The sequence below is a fragment of the Malaclemys terrapin genome, chromosome 4 (genome assembly GCF_027887155.1).
Source record: "Malaclemys terrapin pileata isolate rMalTer1 chromosome 4, rMalTer1.hap1, whole genome shotgun sequence".
NCBI classification, from domain to species: Eukaryota; Metazoa; Chordata; order Testudines; family Emydidae; genus Malaclemys; species Malaclemys terrapin.
Window position 1 is genome coordinate 79,734,444 of NC_071508.1, and position 23,328 is coordinate 79,757,771.

The window sequence follows — 23,328 nt, forward strand, 5'->3', positions numbered from 1 at the left end:
TTTCCAATCCTCAATCCTTCTTGTGGTGGATCTTCTAAAATTAACTCCTCCTTGCTGTTCTTTCCTATAGGGTCCCAGCTTGGAAACGCAGATGGTGGAAGATGAAGCTGAGACAACCAGTGAAGAACTGCCCCCTCATCTGCGGGAGGAGCCTCCTGAAGGTACAGTACCACCACTAGGAGGAGCTCCTTGTAACCGATTGGGAGATTGTTCTTCATTGGCCAATACAGCTTTCCTGACACAGGGCCTTTCTGTCTTGAAGGGCGGGTAAGAACCTTTGCTAATGCTGACAGCTGAGTTTGGCGCCTCGGCAGGAGCTTCTATTCAAAGAAAGCTGCACATGTTGAAGCACATGTACTGTCAGGGCTGGCTCCAGGCACCAGCTTACCAAGCAGGTGCTTGGGGCGGCCACTTCGGAGAGGGGCGGCACGTCCAGCTGTTCGGCGGCAATTCGGTGGACGGTCCCTCACTCCTGCTCGGAGCAAAGGACCTCCCGCCGAATTGCCGCTGCAGATCGCGATTGCGGCTTTTTTGTTTGTTTGTTTGGCTACTTGGGGCAGCCAAAACCCTGGAGCCGGCCCTGTGTACTGTTACCCAAAAAGTCCAGTTTCTACATGAGGATGTCTGCAGTGGAGCTGGAAGGTGCAATTTCCAGCTCAAGTAGACATACACACACTACTCTGAGCTAGTGTGCTAAAAATAGAAATATAGCCATAACAGCGCAAGCAGTGGGAGGGGCTAGCAGCCCTGAGTATGTACCTATGGTTTCAGACGGGATTATACTTGGGCAGCTAGCCCTCCTGTCACTCACACCTCTGCGACTATGAGGACATTTTCAGACAGGATTGTAGATACGTACTCAGAGTGGGTAGGCCCTCCTGCCGCTTGCTCTATTGTGGTTACACTTCTATCTTTCTTGCACTGGCTCAATCAGAGCTAGCATAGGCTTATCTGCTCAATGTGACAGTTACAACTTTCAGCTCCAGTTTAGACATACCCTCTGAAAATAAGGCTTCTGATTTAAAATTGTCCTGCTTGTGGACCAAAGAAAACTAGTTCCTATCTTGTCTTATTTGTGATTTACTGTAATCATGGGGAAAACTTCCTTAGTAGGTTATCTGCTGTCTCTCCTTGCCTCTCTCTGCAGTACCCTGTTATATGAACCATCCCCAGTGCAGAATAATCAAATCCAGGTTTTATAGGTTTGCCAGATTTTTTTTTTTCTTTTTGCCATTTCTTGGAAACTGGTTTAGCAGTCTGAGGAAGAGGCTGTCAGTCAGCAGGAGGATCAGAAATGCCAATTTTAATTAAAAACCTCATTTCCAATTATGTGGCCTGGATTATACAGGGAACAAATCTCTTCTCACTGTCTGAATGTTTCCAATGCTGTGCTGAGCAAAATAGGTGCTGCTTTCCTTTGAATAGAAGCTGCGAACACTGCAGCACATATGATTCATCTCTAGCTTTTACTTGTCTTCAATTCAGTGACTTTTTAAAAATACAGTTATTCATAATCTCTCTGGAAGGCTTAACCCAGAAAGCGCTGAGCTCTTATTAACAATTTACTATTAAAATGGAGGATCTCTAGCCTGTCAGATGTCAATGGGAACATAAACCCTTTTATTTTGTACTTCTAATTACTTTTCTTAAAGGGAAGAGCCCATCTTTTGTGTAGGCGACGCAGTGACAGTCACAGTCTCAAAGGAGATTTGTACTGGGTGGAATAGCTCTGTCACCTCTTGCTCAGCATTCCTGCTGTAGCTTCCTTGTTGAGTGCCAAGCACTGGTTCTCCTGCCTTGCATGCTCTGCTGGTTCTTTACCAGTAGATTGTAATATGGAGGTAGGTGCAACGCTGACTTCTCCAGGTCCTCTTCCTACTGCTACCTTAAACTTTCAAGGTACTGGGACCAGGTGGAAGGGCCGTGAATTCTCATACTGTATTTAAGTTGATGACTAAATGGATTTTTAACTACATAATATATGAGGATTGCTGTTCCTTTGGCCACAATATTACTTCTTTGTGGAACCAGTGGGGATCCTGGTGTGTTGCCAGCTGTGAGGCCATCAAACTATCAGATATGATGGTGTTTCTGTGAAATAGAAATGCAGTCAATGATTTCTTGTGATGGCTGTAACATCTGAATGGTCACCAAAAGGCACCTGAATGCTTGTTTTGTTCAAATTCTTTTTTGCCTCGAATCTGCAAGCTCTCTGGAGCTTTAGAATTATTGGTGGGTTAACAGAGGCCTGTCTGTCTGGCCTGTTAGTCTTTGGGACAGTGTTTTGAACCTAAGTGAGGGAAATGTAATGGTCTCATCTCTGTCTGTAATAAGGTTAAGCCAGGACGCAACCACCACACATCATGGGGGTAAGGATCTCAGTTACTGCTCTGAGTCAGGATTAAAGTGAATTTAAAGACTGAATAATCCTCAAATGGTGAAACATAGGATGTCATCTTTTTCACATCAATGTTACAATACAGTAGGGTTACCATATTTAAAAAATAAAAAAAGAGGACACTCCACGGGGCCCTGGCCCCGCCCCTTTCCCACCCCCGGTCCCGCCCCAACTCCGCCCATTCCCCACCCATTCCCCAAAGTCCCCGCCCTAACTCCCCCTCCTCCCTCCGAGCCACGCGAAAAGGGCTGCCCAAGCGCTACCGGCTTCACGGTTTGCCGGGCAGCCTCCAGACCCTGTGTCCCCGGCCGGTGCTTCCCCAGCACAGCTGGAGCCCGGGAGGGGAAGTGCCCGGCCGGCGGCTGGGGTCCGGAGGCAAGGGGGCTGCCCGAAGCCAGTAGCACTGGCTTGGGCAGCTTGGCTCTTAAACAGAGCCGAAGTCTGAGTCAGGGGAGGAGCAGAGCAGCCGCGGGAGAGGAAGTGCCCGTCCGTATTTTTCCCGGACATGTTCGGCTTTTTGGCAATTTCCCCCAGACGGGGGTTTGATTGCCGAAAAGCCGGCCATGTCCGGGAAAAAACGGACATATGGTAGCCCTACGATACAGGGAATACATTTTGCAGCTTTCACCATACCTGGCCTTTGACCAGTGGCTTCATTCTCCTGAAGCAATTAATGTAAGGCTTGTGATAAAATGTTTGGTCAAGAAACTTGCAAGAGAAGCCTTTTGCATTTGCCTGTCATCCAGCTAGGTTGAAGGGTGATAGAAAAACGTGTAATGCTGGCAGCTATATTTCATCTTGAGTGCACTGTTGAGCAGTCTAGGATAAGCACATGTTCTCCAGCTCTTTCCATCATTGCTGATAGTAGGACAGAAATGTATTGGGGATGATGTGACAGGTGAAATACTCAATAGGTAAACAATAAGTGCAGTTGATACGTCCCTGGTCTTAAATACTGAGCTCCAAGCCTACTTTTGATTTGTAAAGTGCAATTAAATGTAGCAAAATGAGAGGGATGGATTCTCAGGATGCTGAATATCTATCCTCTTCTGTGCTGTCCTCTGGGAAGCAAAGGAGAGGTGGAAAAACTGCCATAAAATAAACCATAGGATTGTGCTGGGGTTACAGGTGGTCCTGTATGTTGGTGAAATTAAGCAAGCTCTGTTCATTCACAGGCTGTGGTTCTAACAATATACACCTGCTACACTTATTACAGAGATTCTGGGAGATGGCGAAAGAGCTTAGCTACAAGAGCCATTACAAAAATGGCATACAATAAGAATAGATCTTTGAAGTTCTTTTAATAGAAGATGCAATTAAGCACCATCTCCTTGCAGTCATTCTTTTATTGCTGCCTGTTCCTCTTGATAACATTTTCCCAGTTAAATCAAATGCTTTGCAAAAAATACAGTAAATTATGTTGTAAATGTGCTGCTCTCTTGTTTCCTGGCATCTATGAATTGGAGACAGTGTCTGTTCGCCTTCTTATAATGAGCACAAGGGACGGCAGGCTTTCCAGAGTGTTTGCTCTTTTGGCTCAGTCCAATATTTCACTAAGTTGCATCATATTGACTTCAGTTTCCAGACTGTGAAGTGCATTTAATCTCATCCTGGAGGGAGGGGAATTGGAAGGTACTGTACTGTATGTAAAGATAAAGTAAAATCAAAAGCTGGTCCTACAGGGGTTGTATTGTGTTTCTGAATAATACTGTAGCGCACTCCTCTGCAAATGCAGGACTTTAACTCGTTTGGTTTTACTCTCTTGTCTTTCCAGTACCCTCAGTGACTAGAACAGAGCTGTCTAGCGACAAAGCACCTTTTCTCATGCATATGAGTTTCACAAGTGCAACATGAGTAGGGAAAAGCTTAATTTCAAATGGTGACATTAAAACTACTTTTATCTTGGATAAGCTTACATAAGTGTGATGAGTAATATAGTGTTGCTCTGCTTTCTAATGTCCCTCTGTCAGCCTGATAACATTTGAGGCATTAAAATATTCCTATAGTGTATAGTTGCAAATAAATCACATAAGGAAGAAATTTTGGTTACGCCAGCTAAGGTAATTGTCTAGGGGTATGTTCACACTTAACACTACATATGCCGACAGGAAGGCTTCTCCCGTTGCTATAGGTAATCCACCCATCCAAGAGGTGGTAGCTAGGTTGACAGAAGAATTCTTCCATTTACCTAGTTCTGTTGACACCGGGGATGAGATCGGTATAGCTGCATCTCTCAGAGGTGTGGATTTTTTACACCAATGAGAGATGTAGATATACCAATGTAAGTTCCTAGTTTAGACCAGGCCTAGGTTAGAAATTGGTAAGGGGGGTTTCTATCCTTAACCAAGCTCCAGTATGTACTATTAATATTTCATATTTTTTTGATAATGCTATTGTTAACTTCTGTTTTACTTGTGCACTCTGCTCTGAATCCAACTGTTGTAGGTGACTGTATATATTTTAGCTTGTGATGAAAGATGACCCTACTACTGACTATATCAATACACCCTTTTTACTTGAATTCAAATGGAGAATGATGTAAGAGTGTCTTGTTAAGGATAGCAAAGGACTGGATTAAGGTCAGGCCCCTAGTATGATATCAAAGTTTATTACTCTTGCAAAATTAAACCTGCCAAAAGGCAGAGAGCAAACGTTCTCACCAGACACCAATTTTAAGGTTTTTGTTGAGAATTTCTTGGGTAGACACATGAGGGCGCTGCATGCTTAATAATGCAGCAGTTGCCAAATCTGTCCAGTCCTGTTTCTCCCAGGGGCTGCTTTGGAGAAAATGTTCTTATAGGTTCTGGTGCACGAAATCTGTGATGTGTCAGACGTTTTAGATACTTTGCTCGCTTCCTTGGATGGGTGTGAGATAAAGTATTTAGTCCTACAAACTGCTCTGTGATACTACATGGGTGGCTTTATCAGCCCCCTCAATTTTAGGGGATTGGCGCTAGTATGCCTAGCAGTCTTTTACCTTTTGACTTCATGCTACCTCCTTTTTTTCATCTCCTTACTCTTTGATCTGGTCCATATCCTATGTTATAAGGGCCTTTAGTAAAGGGTTAATGATGGTAACTTGCATTGTATGAAGTGCTTCTCACCCTGATGGTGCGCTAAATCCAGTATACAGCAGTTCAGAGGACTTGACAGAACCTAGCAATGAAGGTCAGCAAATTCTGGAGTGTAATAAGTTTGTTTTAAAGGCAGCCCCCTGTTTTGCTCTGGTCACCTGGTGACCTGTCCTACTTCTGGGCTGTCTGTTGTGGCATGTTAAACTGTGGGAACATAAAGCTATAAATTAGATATAGCATGTTTTAACCTTAATACTGGTGGGTCCTGTCTGACTGCAAGGCTGCATTATTGGTTATGACAGTAGTAGGAGGAGCCCCCTTGGCTCCCCCGTTGGAAGTTTATAAACCAATTGTTCTCTTCTGATGGAGGTTTGAGATCTTTGTAAGTAGTAAACACTAAAGTTCTTATTACCAAACTGTTTGGAGGAGATGGCCCTAAAGTGTGAGCAGGGCCGGCTCCAGGCACCAGCTTACCAAGCAGGTGCTTGGGGCGGCCACTTCGGAGAGCGGCGGCATGTCCAGCTGTTTGGCGGCAATTTGGCGGACGGTCCCTCACTCCTGCTCGGAGCGAAGGACCTCCCGCCGAATTGCCACTGCAGATCACGATCGCGGCTTTTGTTTTTGTTTTGTTTGTTTGTTTGGCTGCTTGGGGTGGCCAAAACCCTGGGGCTGGCCCTGAGTGAGTCTAGTATCTGAACCATCTGTGTTTCTCTGCACCATAAGTTCCATTCCAGGCAGACAACTTCATCTCTACTAAGGCAGACACACTGAATTCTATTTAGTTCATTTTAGGAGGGTTCTTTTGAATGAGAACTTCTAAAAACTAGGTCCCATCAGCTCTGCATGGTTATCATAGATCAGGGCTGGCCAAACTGGCTTGTGAGTCGCATGCAGCTCTTTTACAGTTAAAGTGCGGCTTGCTGAGCCCCCCACGCACCCCCTCCCCAACTGTCTCCCTACCAGACTGGGCAGGGGGAGATCGGTGCATCCGCCCTACGGTAGAGTGGTGGGACTAGAGGCTTCTGCACTGCAGCGAAGGAAGTTTAATGGCTTTAGCCCTTTAAGGGGATGTCAGGGCAGAAGCTCCGGGCCCCAGCAGGCACTGGTCCGCAGGGCAGGTTGTGCGTCTTGTGACTCTTGAACTTCTGAAGATTATTGTATGTGGCTTGGCGGGTCAGTAAGTTTGGCCACGCCTGTCATAGATCCTGGAAGACTTACTGTTTAACAAGGTGTGACAGCAGGGACTTTCTCAAAACTTACCCTCACCTACTGTGCTGCAATATGCTGAGCACTGTTTGCTTGCTGCCACTACCTAAAAAGTAGCTGCATTTCATTAGTTCCATATGTACCCCAGCACCAAAATGTATTTGAGCCTATTTACCACAGGGGGCACATGGTATGGTGCGTGAGGGATCCTTCAGGAGAAAAGTGCTACACCAATGTGCAGTAGTGTTTATTGCAGCAGGATATAAATAGCTGATATTAGGCTCTAGGACCAGATTTAAAACTATCATCCATTCCATGGATGCGTATTTGACAGCTACTGACTTTTATTGTAGAATAAAGATGTGGGGGTTAAGATGTGATATTTTATCTCACTTGCAGTACATGTGGTAGCCAAGTGTATCTAAGCATCAGGGTGTTTCCTATGCCCTTGCAGCAGGACCGAACTCTCTCTTGTTTGTTGATATATGGATCAACAGGGGCACTTTCACAGCTGAGTTTTACAGCGCGTATTGGCATTGCTCACAGATTACTGTCTTTGGGTATATGTGCATAAATTGATGGGCTAGGCCATGTTTTTTCTGGAAACAGTGGACTCTGGGTGTTACCTTGAGGATCAGAGAGCTCTGAAAGGGCCAGCCACATGCTCAGTTTCAACTTTAGACCTAAATATTTTGGCTATATAGGTAACTTCTATTAGGTTCTGACCACTGCTTTATGCATTTAAATCCAGGGACTGTTGTGCATCTAGAATATTGCTCTAGCCAGTCTCTCTATTTGCAGTCACCGAGACAAATTAACTGTATAGGCTTTTCTCCTCTTTTTACCCCTAGCACTGCAGTATCTGCCCTGGAGACGAACATTTACCAGGAGACCAAATGGTCATAGCTTTAAATCCCATACCAGGAGTGCTCCAAAGATAAGCCACACTAGAGTCTCAGTCCTGCTACCTGCAAGTTTTTTGTCTTACTTTTAAAGCATGGTATAAAAAAGTCCCTAAAGGTGACCCCTGGGGTATCCAAATGCTTGTGATGTGGTTCCCTCTAAAGAAGTTCCTATTTGTACCAGCTCCCAGTTTCCCTTCAAGTGATCTATATTAAGACCTGTACCATAATCTTTGTTTAGCTAATCTAAAGAATTAAACCTTATTAAAATGCCTTGTGAGACTGAGTGTTTCATCCACTGCCTTCAGTTAGTCTGCTACGTAACTGTTTTCAGTCATGCTCTGGCAAGTCAGTTAAGCAAAACCACATCTTTTGTAAAGCCATACTGGGGCTGCCATCAGTCAATTACGCTTTCCAAGGTTCTGTCCAACTAAATCTCTGACAATGGCATCTTTTTGCACAGTAGATCTTAAACCAACTGCTTGGTTGTTGGCTACAGCTTCTGCTTTTTTTGTGTTTATGGCTAGTGGAAAACGTTTTGCCCTAAGTTACGTCCATGAAGCCCCAAGGGGGAGAAAGGATGATCTTGTGGTTAAGATAAAGGGCTGAGAATTGGGAGACCTGTAATCTGTTCCTGGTTATACCAGTGACTTACTGTGTGGTTTTGGACAAGTTACTTCTCTGAAAATCAATTCTCCCCCCCCCCACACACACATAAAACGAGAATAACAACAATTCTTATTTATCTTTGGCTTCAGTACTTCCTCCCTCTTCCCCCTCCCCACCCCCCCGCACCCCCAACAGACTTCGCTGATTTCTCTGCTGTCCTCCAAAATAGTTTGTGTGTCTGCAGAGAGAACTGACCTAGAGCATCAGCCCCACCCTCCACATGGGGTCTGCCTTAACATTTTTTGCCAGGCTTGTAAAACATTTTAACATCAATCTAGCCCAGGGGTAGGCAACCTATGGCACGTGTGCCGAAGGCGGCACGTGAGCTGATTTTCAGTGGCACTCACACTGCCCAGGTCCTGGCCACCTGTCCGGGGAGCTCTGCATGTTAATTTAATTTTAAATGAAGCTTCTTCAATATTTAAAAAACCTTATTTACTGTACATACAACAATAGTTTAGTTATATGTTATAGACTTATAGAAAAAGACCTTCTAAAAACATTAAAATGTATTACTGGCACGCGAAACCTTAAATTAGAGTGAATAAATGAAGACTTGGCACACCACTTCTGAAAGGTTGCCGACCCCCGATCTAGCCTATGCACCTCCTATCCCGCTTCCTTTTATTTTAAAGGCAGCCAAGATATTCTTTTATGTTTCCCGGTTCCCCAACGGTCAGCTGTACTTTCGCATGCTTTATTTCACTACACTTCTTGATGAGCTCCTTTTTGGTATTTTTAATTTCAGATTGTTTTTAGATTCTTGGTGTTGTGCCCGCTTGGTGTTATTGCAGTAATAGACTTATCATTGACAGCATGAACTTCCAGTTCAGCAGCCATATTACACTCTCTCCTAGAAACAGCATGAATGTTGTTTAAATTCTTGGCTTCATTTTCTCTCTCAGCCCTACTCTTGCTTCTACTTCTCCTGGTCTCAGATGGTGTAATGAGATGTTACTTTGGCTGCTCAGCAACTCTCTCTCCAGCCCACACCATGTCTAGTTTTCCCCTGAAGGTGTTCATACTCTGCCCATTCTACATGTATACTCATGGTTTGCCTTCGTACAGTATTTATGGGAAATATGCATCATCGAAATGTAAAGGAATTTCAAGTGGAAGAGCCAGTAGGAACTTCTGTCAGAGGTTCTCTTCTTTAGACAGAAAATAAATCTTTCTAGTTATTAGTAAATGGTTCTGGGAATGAGTCTATTTAAAAAAAAAAAAAAAAAAGTACCTCCGGTCATGTCTGTTTCGTATGGCATGGGACCAAATCTTATTCCATAATTAAAGTGACAGTCTATGTTTTGTACTTTAAAATGTGTAAAATCTGAATGTGTGGATGGGATGTATATCACAAATAACAGATATTTGCACACACAGAATTTTCAAGTTCGGCACCAAAATAAATGTAACTTGATTTCTCGCATGTGCTAAGCACTAATAAGTTCTGCTGCAGTTAATAGAAGCAGCAGATGCTCAATGTCCGAAAATCAAGCTAAGCACCTGTTGCTCCCATTGACTTCAATGGAATTTGTGGGCACTTATCCATCTGTGAGAAATCAAATGGCTTTTATTTAGATGCCCAAATATGGATTTAGTTGCCTAATTTTAGATACCCAGGTGTGAAAGGTATGGGAAGGGCAATATGTATTGTTTTCATCACAAAGATTTTTTGCAAATGGAAATGCACAAAGTTCACTTCATCCACCTCTTCAGATGCAGCCACATCTGGTACAAATGAGCACAACTGTTTAACGGCTGCAGCAATAACACACCTCAACAGTTTATTCTTCCTATTCTAATTTTAGGGAAGCAGAATTTAATCACTTGATCTAGTATTTATCTTGGGCACTAGGATTAATATTACCCTTGCTTTTGTTTGTTTTTCTTTAAATGCCAAATAAGTGTTAGTGACTACAAGTGGCCAGGGCCTCTTGGCTTTCTCTCTTCCCTACGCTATTGCATTATCTAAAAGAAGACACCTCTGCCACTTTGGTGCTCCTTGACACCAGCGTGGCATGTAGGTTTGGTATAGAGTTGGAGGGCAGTGCACGACCTTCTGAGTCATCTGCAGCACTTTTTGCAGTACTCTGGGTTTTTATTGGTGGTCTCCAATACTGACCTGACCTCTGCTTACCTTGTAGAATTCTAACAAAATCATGTCCAAGGTAATATAATAGCAGCAGGCCAAAAGAACACTGAGAAAAATGGTAATGAAAAGTCATTTGGTTTTCATACTGTTAAATACGCTTACAAAACAATAGAATTTTTGTAAAAAATTGTTAAATGTTAGATCTTACCCTCGTAGCGTAACATTTCACGAATTGTGGAATAGTCTCCCAAAGAAAGAGATGGAAGCAACGTTGCTTGAGACATTTAAAAACAAATTCTACAATGTGTTAGAAAATGTAATGTAGGGTGCAACCTTGCACTAGCAACTAGATGGCGATGTAATAAAGCTTTTATCGATCTCTACTTTCTCTGAATCTCTGACTACTGATAGGAATAAGATGTTTTTCTAATGATGTGTGGAGGATGCTCTAAAAGCATATTAGTGGGCTTCTCTGACCTAACGTTTTGGAATTGTCATCTCCTATCCACTCCATTTCCCACACTTTGCCTGCCTGTCTCTGTTTGCTAAGAGACAAGTTAGCTAATGCTGAGTTTTTAATATTCTCCTCTGCCTACTGGGGTGTGTACTCTTACTGTCACTAGCATACTTAATATTGCAGTCGTCATTACCTGAATTCTGAAACTCAACATGGGGATTATCTGTCTCCTGTCACAACATTTTTTGGTGGCTTATATTTTTGTATTTTGCTTGGCACTGAATTAAAGTCTGCGTCCTCTGTAGAGCCTGCAAAAAGCAAACAAAGTGAGAATAGTTTTCTTGCCCTGTATAAACTGATTTTAATATGAAATTTAAAGATTAAAATGGTCACACCAGACACTCCTGGCCTGTAACAAGGGCCAGGATCTGGGATTCTTAAGTCAATATTGCAGCAGGTTGGAAATTAGCTTACAAGTGGAAGAAGAACTTGATCATTTAGAATTGTCATTACTTTCCAGCATCAGTGTGTGACCTGCAGCTTGTGAGGTAATCCATATAAGTGTGGTCTCTCCAAAGGATGGGCAACTGATGAGCAGTTTATAATGTCTGTGTAAACCTGTCACTAAAATAGCTAGTTAGTATCTATCAAGAATCTACTAGAGAGAAGCAAGTGCTCATATTGACTACTACTAGTTTCATTTTTTTGACAACTGAACTTTATCATAAAAAATTAAATTGATCCATGCTAAGGTTAAACACCAATGCTACTATTTTCTTGTTTCTTCCTGATATGCATTTATCTTCCAGAGAGTTCCTGCATTTCTTGGCTCCAAACACACCATCATTATGTCTTATTGTCTAAATAATTATATTTGGTTAGGCCAACCGTTGGTATGTAGAGGGATATGGGACTACTGTTGAATAGAATGTGTAAGGAACCACCTACTTAATTATATTAAATGCCAAAAAAATCCCACCCCGTACTGACTAAATGTTAAGACCACACTGTTAAAATCAGGACACTGGAAAATGCAAAGTAAGGTTCCAATTTAACACCATCGTTGGCTGTGCTGCTTGTACTGTGCGTTTTATAGCCTGATGTTATGTTACAATATTGCAGGTTTTTGCATTTAACACCTTGGTGGGTGTTTTACTTTAAATAACAAATAAGAAAAAATTCAGAGCACTTGCGGTGAAGCTTGTAAGTGTCTTGATCCAGAGCTATCAAGCTTGTGGACCTCACGTGGTCTTACAGTGGAGTCTCTGTAATAATTTTTCAGATTTGAAAAACATCTTATGTTTTCCATGGAGAATAATTTATTTAGGGGCATACATAGGGTATAATGGGATGTGATTAAAAAAGGGAAATGTCTATATAGCAGTGAATATGTCTTGCCTATGAGATCGATTGGGCTGTGGTACATCATCATAAGAGAATAATAGAAGCCTCATCACTAGGGATGGTAATTGAGAATGTGGTGATAAGTCAAATTCAGCTACACTTAATTTCCTCAGATTTCTTTGCTCCATATCATTGTGAACTGAGACCAGAATATGGAACAGAGGCTGTATGAGCAGGGTTTATTTAAAAATGTCATACGTTTATCTCTTTGGGTATGTCTGCACCGCAATGTAAGCACTGGGTTAGTGGGATTCAAATCTGTGAATCCTGGGTTTGTAAGCCCAGGGCTAGATTGTCCACATTTTTCGGTGACCTTCAGTTAAGAATTTCTGGCCTGGGCCCCAGACTCCAGTGTCCACAAAGCAGTACGCAGACCTGAGTCAAGTATCAGAGGAGTAGCCGTGTTAGTCTGTATCCACCAAAACAACGAGGAGTCCGGTGGCACCTTAAAGACTCACAGATTTATTTGGGCACAAGCTTTCGTGGGTAAAAAACCCACTTCTTCAGATCAGGGCCAGCTCTAACTTTTTTGCCGCCCCAAGCGAAAAAAGAGTGCCGCCCTCTATAGCGCCACCATAACACACCCCCTCAGCACCGTGCTGCCACCCCCCCCGCGCAGAGCGCCGCACCACCGAACCCCCCCAGCGCCGCACCGCCAAATCCCCCCAGCCCCCCACGGAGTCCTGCACTGCCGAACCCCCCAACCCCCCGCGGAGCACCTCCCACCTCCCCGGAGCGCCGCTGCCGAATCTCCCACACACCCCCAGCCGCCAAAACAAAAACAACCCCCCACCCCCCAAAAAACAAAAAACCCCCGCCACCCCAAGATTGGCCGCCCCTTACCAGGTGCCGCCCCAAGCACGTGCTTGGTCGGCTGGTGCCTGGAGCCGGCCCTGCTTCAGATGCATGGAGTGAAAAATACAGATACTTGGTATTGACATCTCTTCATCAATTATTGGGAGTGGACCACATCCACCCTGGACTGAATTGGCCTTGTCAACACTGGTTCTCCACTTGTAAGGTAACTCCCTTCTCTTCATGTGTCAGTATATTTATGCTTGTATCTGTAATTTTCACTCCATGCACCTGAAGAAGTGGGTGCTTTCCCCACGAAAGCTTATGCCCAAATAAATCTATTAGTGTTTAAGATGCCACCTGAGTCAAACTGCCATATCCTAAGCTTCCTAGCACCCTCCCCAACGATACCGATATGGAAGACTCGAACTGGCTGATGCCGCTCATGACTCTCAGTATAGGCGCTGATGCCTTCTGTGTACACCGGCGGTTCTGGAGCAGGGTGACTAGCACGTGCAGACCTGTCATGACCAGCAGTGGATTCAGAACTTCCGCATGAAAAAAGCTACATTTTTGGAGCTTTGTAAGCTGCTTTCTCTGACCCTCCAGCATCATGATGCATGTATGAGGGTAGCCACACTGGTCCAGAAGCAGGTTGCTATCACCGTCTGAAAGCTGGCTACTGCACACTGCTCCAGTCTGTTGCTAATCAGTTTGGCATTGAAAGGCAACTGTCCATAAAATGTGGCAGAGGTTTCTGAGGCAGTCAGGTGTGTGATTTACCTAAAGTTGCTGAGCATAAATGATATCTCTGAAGTAATTGCTGGCTTTGAGAGAATGGGGTTTCCAAAGTGCGCCGGGGCCATTGGTGGGACTCATGCCCATAGTTTGCCCTCCTCAAGGACATATACATAAACTGCAAAGGATACCTGAGACACTCTGTACCTCAAAGTAGCACCATGGAACCCTCATATTTGCCATGGAGATATGATTATGATATTTTTGTACAAAGTATGCCTTCGTTTATTGAACATTAATATCCTGTTTGGACTGAATGTACTATCATTGAATGTGAATATTACTATATGTGTTACTGAAATATGTTGTGAGGTTAGAAACACCAACAACCAGCCTTTCAGTTACAACTTTTGCCTTGGTTTATGAAACCATGTCCTGATCTCAGAGAACCTGATGAAAGAAAGTTTAATAACACTCTCAACAGGTATAGAATGGTGGTTGAATGTGTTTTTGGTGGACTGAAATCCCATTGGTGCTGTTTACATACCGGTTTTTGGATTCAAGTGTCATCAATGCTGTCCATGTTATTGTGGTTTGCTCACTGTCATTGTGAAGCCAAAGGTGAGCCATTTTCCCCTGAATGGACCTATGACAGTAATGGATTGCTGAATTGGTACACTCAACCAGAAAGTGAACCTATCATACCTGGAGCAGGAGGCACCCATGCATGGGCCAATAGAAGAGGGAGACTAGTATGTTTATGAATGTTATGTAGAATGATTACAGTAAATGAGGTACTGTCACATCATGCAGTGAAGTGGGGGGGGGGTAGTTAAGTATTTTAGTTATGGATGAGAGGATGGCTTATGAACTGGGGGTGAGGATTGATGTACATTGTACTTATTGGTAACATGACTGCTTATGAAATGGGGAGGGGGGCATGTGACAAGAACTATGGATTGATGTAAATAAATGTACTGAGAAATTGGGTACAACTTTAGTAGTCCCTTATGTGTTTGTTTATTATTTGAAATATGCATTACATGATGTGATGCAGTGATGGTAATAGTTTCTTAATCAAATAAAAGCCTTTATTTTTTTTTTAACATGGATGTATTATTGTACATAAAATATATTAAACCATTGCCAGGCAAGCCAGCTGCCATTAGCACACCAAAACACCAGTAATAAACCAACACCAAAACCATTAATGAAATAGTGTATAAACTGAACATTTAACAGTGCAAACACTGTTGACCAGTATCAAGAAATGAAAACCCTAATGTTTCATATTCCCTGGGCCCCTGTTCTCCTTTTCCTTTCTTGCATGTTTAGAATGCACTTGGCACCTTTTCACAGGGTGAAGGCCTGCAGATGGTACATTTGTACTGCCGGCTACTGTTGCATGGGCCAGCCAACTATGGAATTTTCCACAGTATTCCTGGTCTGCCGTACATGGTACTGTGGAGGGGACTCAGGACATGGTGTGGGTACAGTAGGAACCTGTACTCTTGCAGCCAGAAGTACAAGCAGCCTCTCAAACAGGTCTTTATGCTGTGCTCTATCTTCTTCCCTCAGCCATATTCTTTCTTGTTCCTGCTCCATAAACTGTGCTGCATGCCTCTCCTTGCACATTGCAATTCTGTCCTGTCACTCTGTAGCCTGTCTGTGCCTTTCCACGAAATCTTCTCCATTCTGTCCAGAATGTCCACCATAAATTCATCATAGAAACACTTCCTCTTGGACTGGTCCGTGACAGTTCTGAATCCCAGGGACGTGCTGGAGTGTGCCCATGCTGCAGAGGTGGAGGGACCAGCAAAGGTTGAAGGACCTAAAAGCAGACATCAAGGAGTGTCTCAGTATTAAAACAGGTTCAGGGCATCTGCAGACAAAAGTGCCTTGTGTAATCTCAAGGCCAAAAAACATGATACTTTGTAAAACCGAGCTTCAATTGAGTGTGAGAGGAACACTTCAGTTCTCAGACAGTCCATGGACACAACTAAGTTAATCACAGTGAAAAGAGTGCACAAACAATGGTAAATTTAAAATTTACAATTGCTTTTCATTTTAAAAATTGCAGACTGCCTTGCGGAGAGTGAGAGGGGTGCCTTACTGCCTAAGCTGTCTTTGTCCTTTCCAGACATTCCATGTTCTGGAGGACATAACAGTTCAGGGGGTTTCTGAATAGTAAAGGGACATTTTATTTCAACCTACTGGTGGCAAGTCAGCTGTGTATGCCACAGAGGGTTTAAAACTCTGAGCAGCACATGTACAAGTAGAGCAGGCTGGTGACCTACAGAGGTGGCCCAGAAGATACTCTTCCCTGAAATTTGACTGCCTATCTGCAGTTTCTAGTATGGGAACAGTTTGTGGCTATCAGCGCCCACAATTGAGTCAAGATTCATTGGGGGATCAACAAAATGCTGTGTTAGCATCCACATGGATTACTGCCTCCCTGTGGCTCCCAATGCAGCCTGCTCTGAAGGCATCCTGTGGACTATGTGCAAATACACATGATAATATCTATTCTCAATTCCCAGCACACTTGTGTACTTCATGCAGCCAAGCCCCCAGCTGTACTTTGGACATGGATTTCATCACCCGCAGACTACAAGTAACCTCTCCATGCTGTGGCATGGCTGATTTGTATGCCATGGTGTGTTAAAAGGGAAGGCAACATAAGGTTCAGACTTTTAACACCCTGGCACATCTTTAAGAATTTTCAAGTTTCTAGTAAAACTTTAATTGTAAATGCATGTTTCACTGTTTGTGCTTCCTGGTATCCATTTTGAATTTGATGTGGTTGGGATGACATGAAGGCACTGGCGTGCAATCTACTATTAAAGGATACACGCTACTGCCTGCAGTTTGTAATTCATTTTGTATTGGGTTATGAACCGGAAATCCCTCCCATTTCTATATTAACAAACATGGAGCCAGAAACTTACCAGGCTCTGGGGCTACTTTTGCCTCTTGTGTTTCTGCTGCCAGTTCTGCGTGTAGGCTGCTCCACCAAGGGGGCAGCAAAAGGCTCTTCCGAGTAGGGACTCTGGATGTGTTGCAGCTGCTCCAGTGGCAAAGCCTCAGTGGGGACCAGCGTGAGCACACGTCACTTTGGCAGCCCGAATCTGGCACTTGCCAGCTTCCCTCTGATCCTACGTTGGATTCTGGGGTCAGAAGGTCACATTGTGGCTGACCAGACTGTTGTGAAGCACCGGTAGCTCAGTGCTCAGCATGTTATCAGCACCTGGTCAAACTGCTTGTAAAAGAGACATAACAGGGAGTTCCCAGAGATGTGGTTCTCAACCCTGCTTTCTTGAGCTGCTTAATCCACTCCTTGCACTGGTCACCAGTCCTGTGAATCCCCAACACTTCCAGCTTCTTTGCTATTTCTTGGTATGCACAGTCACTCCTGGAACTCTTGCTGAAGCTGTATTCTTTGCTCACTCAGTGATTAACCAAAATATCTCTGTGCTCCTGTGATCTATTAGCAGCGCACTTGGACAAAGGCTTCTTGTCAGTGGCCATCACAAATGCAGGAGGAAGTTCAGTCTGCTTGCAGCTCAGCAGAATAAATAAAATGGAAGGGTTAAATGCCGAGCAGCTGTACTTGTACCAAGGGGGCAACTTTCACTTCCTAGGAGTCCTGGAATAGAAAGGAGAAGGAACACCGACCCAGGGGATTATGGGATAGTGTTAGAGGACTTCCAGGACTTGAGTGTGGGGGACCTGCGCCCAAACTGTGTCCACACTTCAAAAGAATGGAGTTTTCACCCATGTCCTTATGTGACTTGAGCTTGAACCTCCTACCCCCTCCCCACAGGAGATCCTGGGCCCGGAGGACTTGCTGGCCAGAGTCAGGCAGAATTGGGTGTAGATGGAAGTGGGGGTTGGGCTCGAGCCTGAATCTGAGCCCAGGCTTATATTGCAGTGTAGACATAGCCTTTGTAATGAGGAACAAGGCTGCGGGGTCCATGCTTATTTCCTTAAATATCTGAACAGCTTTGCAGCATCCACAGTAGTTAAAATCAGCTGGAAAACGCTTCTTGTCACAACCCAAGTTGGTATACTCCATATCTGATGTCAAAGCTTTCTCAAATGATTGACCTTGGCTTTGTAATTTGTTCCCGTTGGACCAAGTCCAGCCACCTTCCTTGTGATTTCAAGACATTTCCCAGCATGGTCATGTGTTCTATACAATTAATATTTAAATCTAGATTGGGAAAAACATTAAGAAAATGTGCTCGGGGAGTGGAGGGACAGTCTGAACAACCTAGACTCAGGATATTCTCCTTTTTGTCCATCTCCGTAGCTAACATCTGTAACTTTCCAGTTCATTGGTCTAATTAAGAAATGATAGTTGGGAATATTTGCTTTACATGGTCTATGTAGACAAGTTGCTCTTGACAAAATCGAGGACTGCAAAAGGCAGGTTCTGACTGCGTTGTCCATGTAGAATGCTTCACACTAATTCCATTTGGTGCTGTGTGGGTTAGTGTTCTAAGGAACAGATACAGACATTTCCTGTGAGTGTGGTGTTCACAGTGAGCTCTCTGATGGGAAAGCTATCCAGTAATGGGAATTTTCCATTCTTCTACCTCTTTTTAATTTTCGTTTGCTATGCTCTTACTGCAGACAGCCCTGCAGAGGGCTGCAGAGGGCCAAAGTAGACATTAATCAGAGTATTAAACTGTGCTTAAATCTGTGATGACAGTTATGATTAGAATAATAGATTGGCAATTTTTTTATATCATTGAGCTTACATTTGCTGCTTCCCTGAGTTTAAATTCCAAGACATTCAGACTGTCTTTTTTCCATGTCATAATTAATTCATTTCAAAGATAAAATTTGAAAAGGTGGTAAAGGGATTTTTTCCCCAGTTCTCCATCCTTTCTTAATTTCAGATTCTGCTCTCCTTTCTTCCTTTTTCTCCTTCTCTCTCTCTCTCGTCAGGGTTCTGGGTGTACAGCTCATTCCAAAATTATCACCCATATGTGGAACATAATTAAATGGGGTGTGTGTGAGAAGTGAGTGGGAGTTGTGTGTATAAGACAATGTCTGAAGAATGAGGGACTGTTGAATGCACGGTATTAATTCATTGGCATGGAAACAAACAGTTGTGGCCTTAAGTTACATTTTCACATCACCCACTGTAATTAGGTCCCACACTCATCACAAAAGAACGCTGAGCCAGTTCAGTAGGCCCCACAGAGCAACTTAAAGCCAAATACGTCCTCTACGCTGCGTTCAAACACCACATGCAAGGTTTCAAATACACAAATAATGCTGTCCAGAGTTGTGAATTATAATAGATTTGATCTTGCAAGGAGCTGAGTGCCCTCAACTGCTATGTCTCAGGTGGGAACTGAAGGTACTCAATGTCCCCTGATGGGAGAGAGCATAGCTGCAGCTGCCTGCCTCCCCCGACCACCACCACTCTGAAAGGCTATGGAGGTAGACCGCTCTGGTGCATGGCCCTATGGCTGTAGCGGGGCTTCCTTGGTTTTGACAGCTCTGTAATAGTGTGAACTGAATGGTCTCTGAGCCTGCCCAGCAAGCTGATCTCAAACAACAAGGTTAACGCTTCTGACAGCTGCAAGTGGGAGAATAATCTGTTAAAGAGCTGCTGACACCTCATGGAGGAATGAAAAACGGGCCTCTCTGCAAGCAGTTCTGCTTGCATTGTATACAATATATTTTCATATCCCTCCCTTATCCACAAAACTTCTGTGTTCACCTCCTCATTCCAAAAGTGAAATCCTACTCCTCTGTCGGGCATGATCCTTTCCAGAGCAACAAGTTGTGCTCTTGCAGATGGAGGAATGTGAGTAGAGTGGAGCAAAAGCAGCTGGAGAAAATGAACTGTTGAGAGAAATCCTGTTCTCATGTTGATGTCGTCATGAGTTATGTCCATAGAGATGAAATACAGAAGATATGTAATACACAACACAAGCAGAACTATTTTTCAATAGCCAGAGTCTTTCATGTTATGTCAGCAGCTCATTAAAAGGTGCAGTGAAGCCCCAGGGTATTTTAAACTTTATTATTAGTGCTGAATAATCAATTCTTTTTGCCAGCCCCTACATTTTCCCCCCTGGTATGCAAGTGTTTCAGAAAATGGTGTGGTGAAATGAGGACTCTGGGAGGCTACAGTTTGTAAAAGCATGTGTGGCTGGGAGTCTCAGAAGAAAATCTTGCGGATTTCCATTACTAGAGGAAAGCTGTCAGGTTTGCTCTGAGACCATCAGTTGGTTTGGAGAGGAAGACTCCCCCCACCACCCCAGTTTGTGCCTAGCAAAGCCCTCAGTCAAAAACGCTGGCTCCTGCTGTGTTATCTTATGTCTCTTTACTCATTATTCTAGTTTTCAATGTGGCAAAGAGCTGACAGGAAAATGGAGTCTTCAGCCTCGCTTGGAATACCTAGGATGTGTTTGCCCAATTGTAACAGATAAGTAGTGGAAGGGTCAGTCATTCAAATGCAGAGCAACTCCAGCTGTGGACACTGCTTCTGTTTCTAAAAATTGTTGTCAGGTACGTCCTTTCAGGTTTTCATTGTTTCAGACACAACCATCAATAGAGTCCCTTGTTGGGCTTCTTGCAGGCCAAGCAGTTTGGACACCCATGAATTTCACACTCCTTTTACAACAGGTTTTCCATTTATAGTACTAAAATCTGTCTTCCGTTTGTAACAGGCGCTACTGCTCTTTTGGATTTAAGACTTTGCTTCCCTTTAAGTTACCCCGCTCCAAAGAAGAAAAACTTCTGTCAAAATGTAAAGTAATAAATATCTGTAAAGCTGAATGGCTGGTGGGGGGAACAAGGGGAGGGAAGAGAAAGGTAAACGACCCTGGTCATGATTTCAGCAGGAATGTAATAACATTAAATGAAGTTCTGTCCCAGCACACACTGAAGACATCCTGACCTTAATTACCTCTGATTTATTCATCATGGAAATGGGTTTCATCTCTCTTCCATTCCTTGACTGACAGGCAGGAGTAATTTCTCTGGAAGTACAGATGAGTATGCTGTGGTAGACTCCATTTGCCACATTGACAGGAGCAGAGTGTCGTCAACCACAGAGTTAGTCAGAGAAATATTTTCCTTTTCAGTCTTGCACTCTAACATGAACATGATATATGTGTACCAGTGGGGCTAGGAGGAAGGTCACTGAATGGTGTGAAACTGAGACATGTGTCCCCTTCGTTGGTTTATACTTTCTCAAATGTACAAATAGATTTTAAAGAAATCAAACAGCAATTTTCTCTTTTTCTAAGTCATTATTGATTTTTTAAAACAAAATATAGCTAGGCAATGAAAAACAAGCAAACACTTTATATATATATACACACACACACACACGGCCTTTTTCTTGCACATCTGTGTTCTCCTTTAGATAAGAGAGAGATTTTTTTTTTTTAACAAAATGCCAAATTAACTTGTGGAACTTGCTGCCACAAGACATCATTGGGAAGAATGGAGAGCTTATTGGGACTCAAAAAGATTAGAAATGGGGCCAAGGGGAATGAGAACATCCACAGCTGGTATCAGAGGGGTAGCCGTGTTAGTCTGAATCTGTAAAAAGCAACAGAGGGTCCTGTGGCACCTTTGAGACTAACAGAAGTACTGGGAGCATAAGCTTTCGTGGGTCAGAACCTCACTTCTTCAGATGCAAGTAATGGAAATCTCCAGAGGCAGGTATATATCAGTGTGGAGATAACGAGGTTAGTTCAATCAGGGAGGGTGAGGTGCTCTGCTAGCAGTTGAGGTGTGAACACCAAGGGAGGAGAAACTGTTTCTGTAGTTGGATAGCCATTCACAGTCTTTGTTTAATCCTGATCTGATGGTGTCAAATTTGCAGATGAACTGAAGCTCAGCAGTTTCTCTTTGGAGTCTGGTCCTGAAGTTTTTTTGCTGTAAGATGGCTACCTTAACATCTGCTATTGTGTGGCCAGGGAGGTTGAAGTGTTCTCCTACAGGTTTTTGTATATTGCCATTCCTGATATCTGACTTGTGTCCATTTATCCTCTTGCGTAGAGACTGTCCAGTTTGGCCAATGTACATAGCAGAGGGGCATTGCTGGCATATGATGGCATATATAACATTGGTGGACGTGCAGGTGAATGAGCCGGTGATGATGTAGCTGATCTGGTTAGGTCCAGTGATGGTGTTGCTGGTGTAGATATGTGGGCAGAGTTGGCATCGAGGTTTGTTGCATGGGTTGGTTCCTGAGTTAGAGTTGTTATGGTGCGGTGCGTGGTTGCTGGTGAGAATATGCTTAAGGTTGGCAGGTTGTCTGTGGGCGAGGACTGGCCTGCCTCCCAAGGTCTGTGAAAGTGAGGGATCATTGTCCAGGATGGGTTGTAGATCACTGATGATGCGTTGGAGAGGTTTAAGCTGAGGACTGTAGGTGATGGCCAGTGGAGTTCTGTTGGTTTCTCTTCTGGGCCTGTCTTGTAGCAGGAGGCTTCTGGGTACACGTCTGGCTCTGTTGATTTGTTTCTTTATTTCCTTGTGTGGGTATCGTAGTTTTGAGAATGCTTGGTGAAGATCTTGTAGGTGTTGGTCTCTGTCTGAGGGGTTGGAGCAGATGCGATTGTACCTCAGTGCTTGGCTGTAGACGATGGATCGTGTGGTGTGACCGGGGTGGAAGCTGGAGGCATGAAGGTAGGCGTAGCGGTCGGTGGGTTTTCGGTATAGGGTGGTGTTAATGTGGCCATCGCTTATTTGTACGGTGGTGTCCAGGAAGTGGACCTCCCGTGTAGATTGGTCCAGGCTGAGGTTGATGGTGGGGTGGAAGCTGTTGAAAGCATGGTGGAATTCTTCCAGGGCCTCCTTCCCATGAGTCCAGATGATGAAGATGTCATCAATGTAGCGTAGGTAGAGAAGGGGCATGAGTGGACGAGAGCTGAGGAAGCGTTGTTCCAGGTCAGCCATAAAAATGTTGGCATATTGTGGGGCCATGCGGGTGCCCATAGTGGTGCCACTGGTCTGGAGGTATATATTGTCACCGAATTTGAAATAATTGTGCGTGAGGATAAAGTCACAGAGCTCAGCAATAAGTTGTGCTGTGTCATCATCAGGGATACTGTTCCTGACAGCTTGTATTCCATCTGTATGTGGGATGTTTGTGTAGAGAGCCTCTACATCCATGGTGGCTAGGATGGTGTTTTCTGGGAGGTCACCAATGCATTGTAGTTTTCTCAAGAAATCTGTGGTGTCACGGAGATAGCTGGGAGTGCTGGTGGTGTAGGGTCTGAGTAGGGAGTCCACATATCCAGACAGTCCTTCAGTGAGAGTGCCAATGCCCGAGATGATGGGGCGTCCAGGATTTCCAGGTTTGTGGATCCACAGCTGGAAATCTGAAAGGGCTTATAAACCCTTAGTTTTCAAGTCACAAACCAACCACTTACTGCTTGGGGTTAAGGGAAACAATTTGAGGCAAAGAGCATCTTCTACTTTGTGTTTGTACAGTGCCTATCCCAGTGGGACCCCTTCTTGATTGGTCCTTACGCACTTCCATAATAAACATGATTTCCCTATGGCAGGTTAGTTCAGAATTATCCAGTATGAGGATTACTTCATCTTCTTATGTG

General features: G+C 43.9%; 1 protein-coding gene across 2 annotated transcripts in view; it reads left to right on the plus strand.

Moving 5' to 3' along the window:
* LOC128836747 (transmembrane protein 263-like) overlaps positions 1-23,328 on the plus strand; it is a 330,744-nt gene that overhangs the window by 40,541 nt on the left and 266,875 nt on the right. For both annotated transcript variants that reach the window (XM_054027296.1, XM_054027297.1), the window contains exon 2: positions 71-161. In XM_054027296.1, the coding sequence (XP_053883271.1) occupies positions 71-161 (91 nt within the window). The remainder of the gene's footprint in view (positions 1-70; positions 162-23,328) is intronic.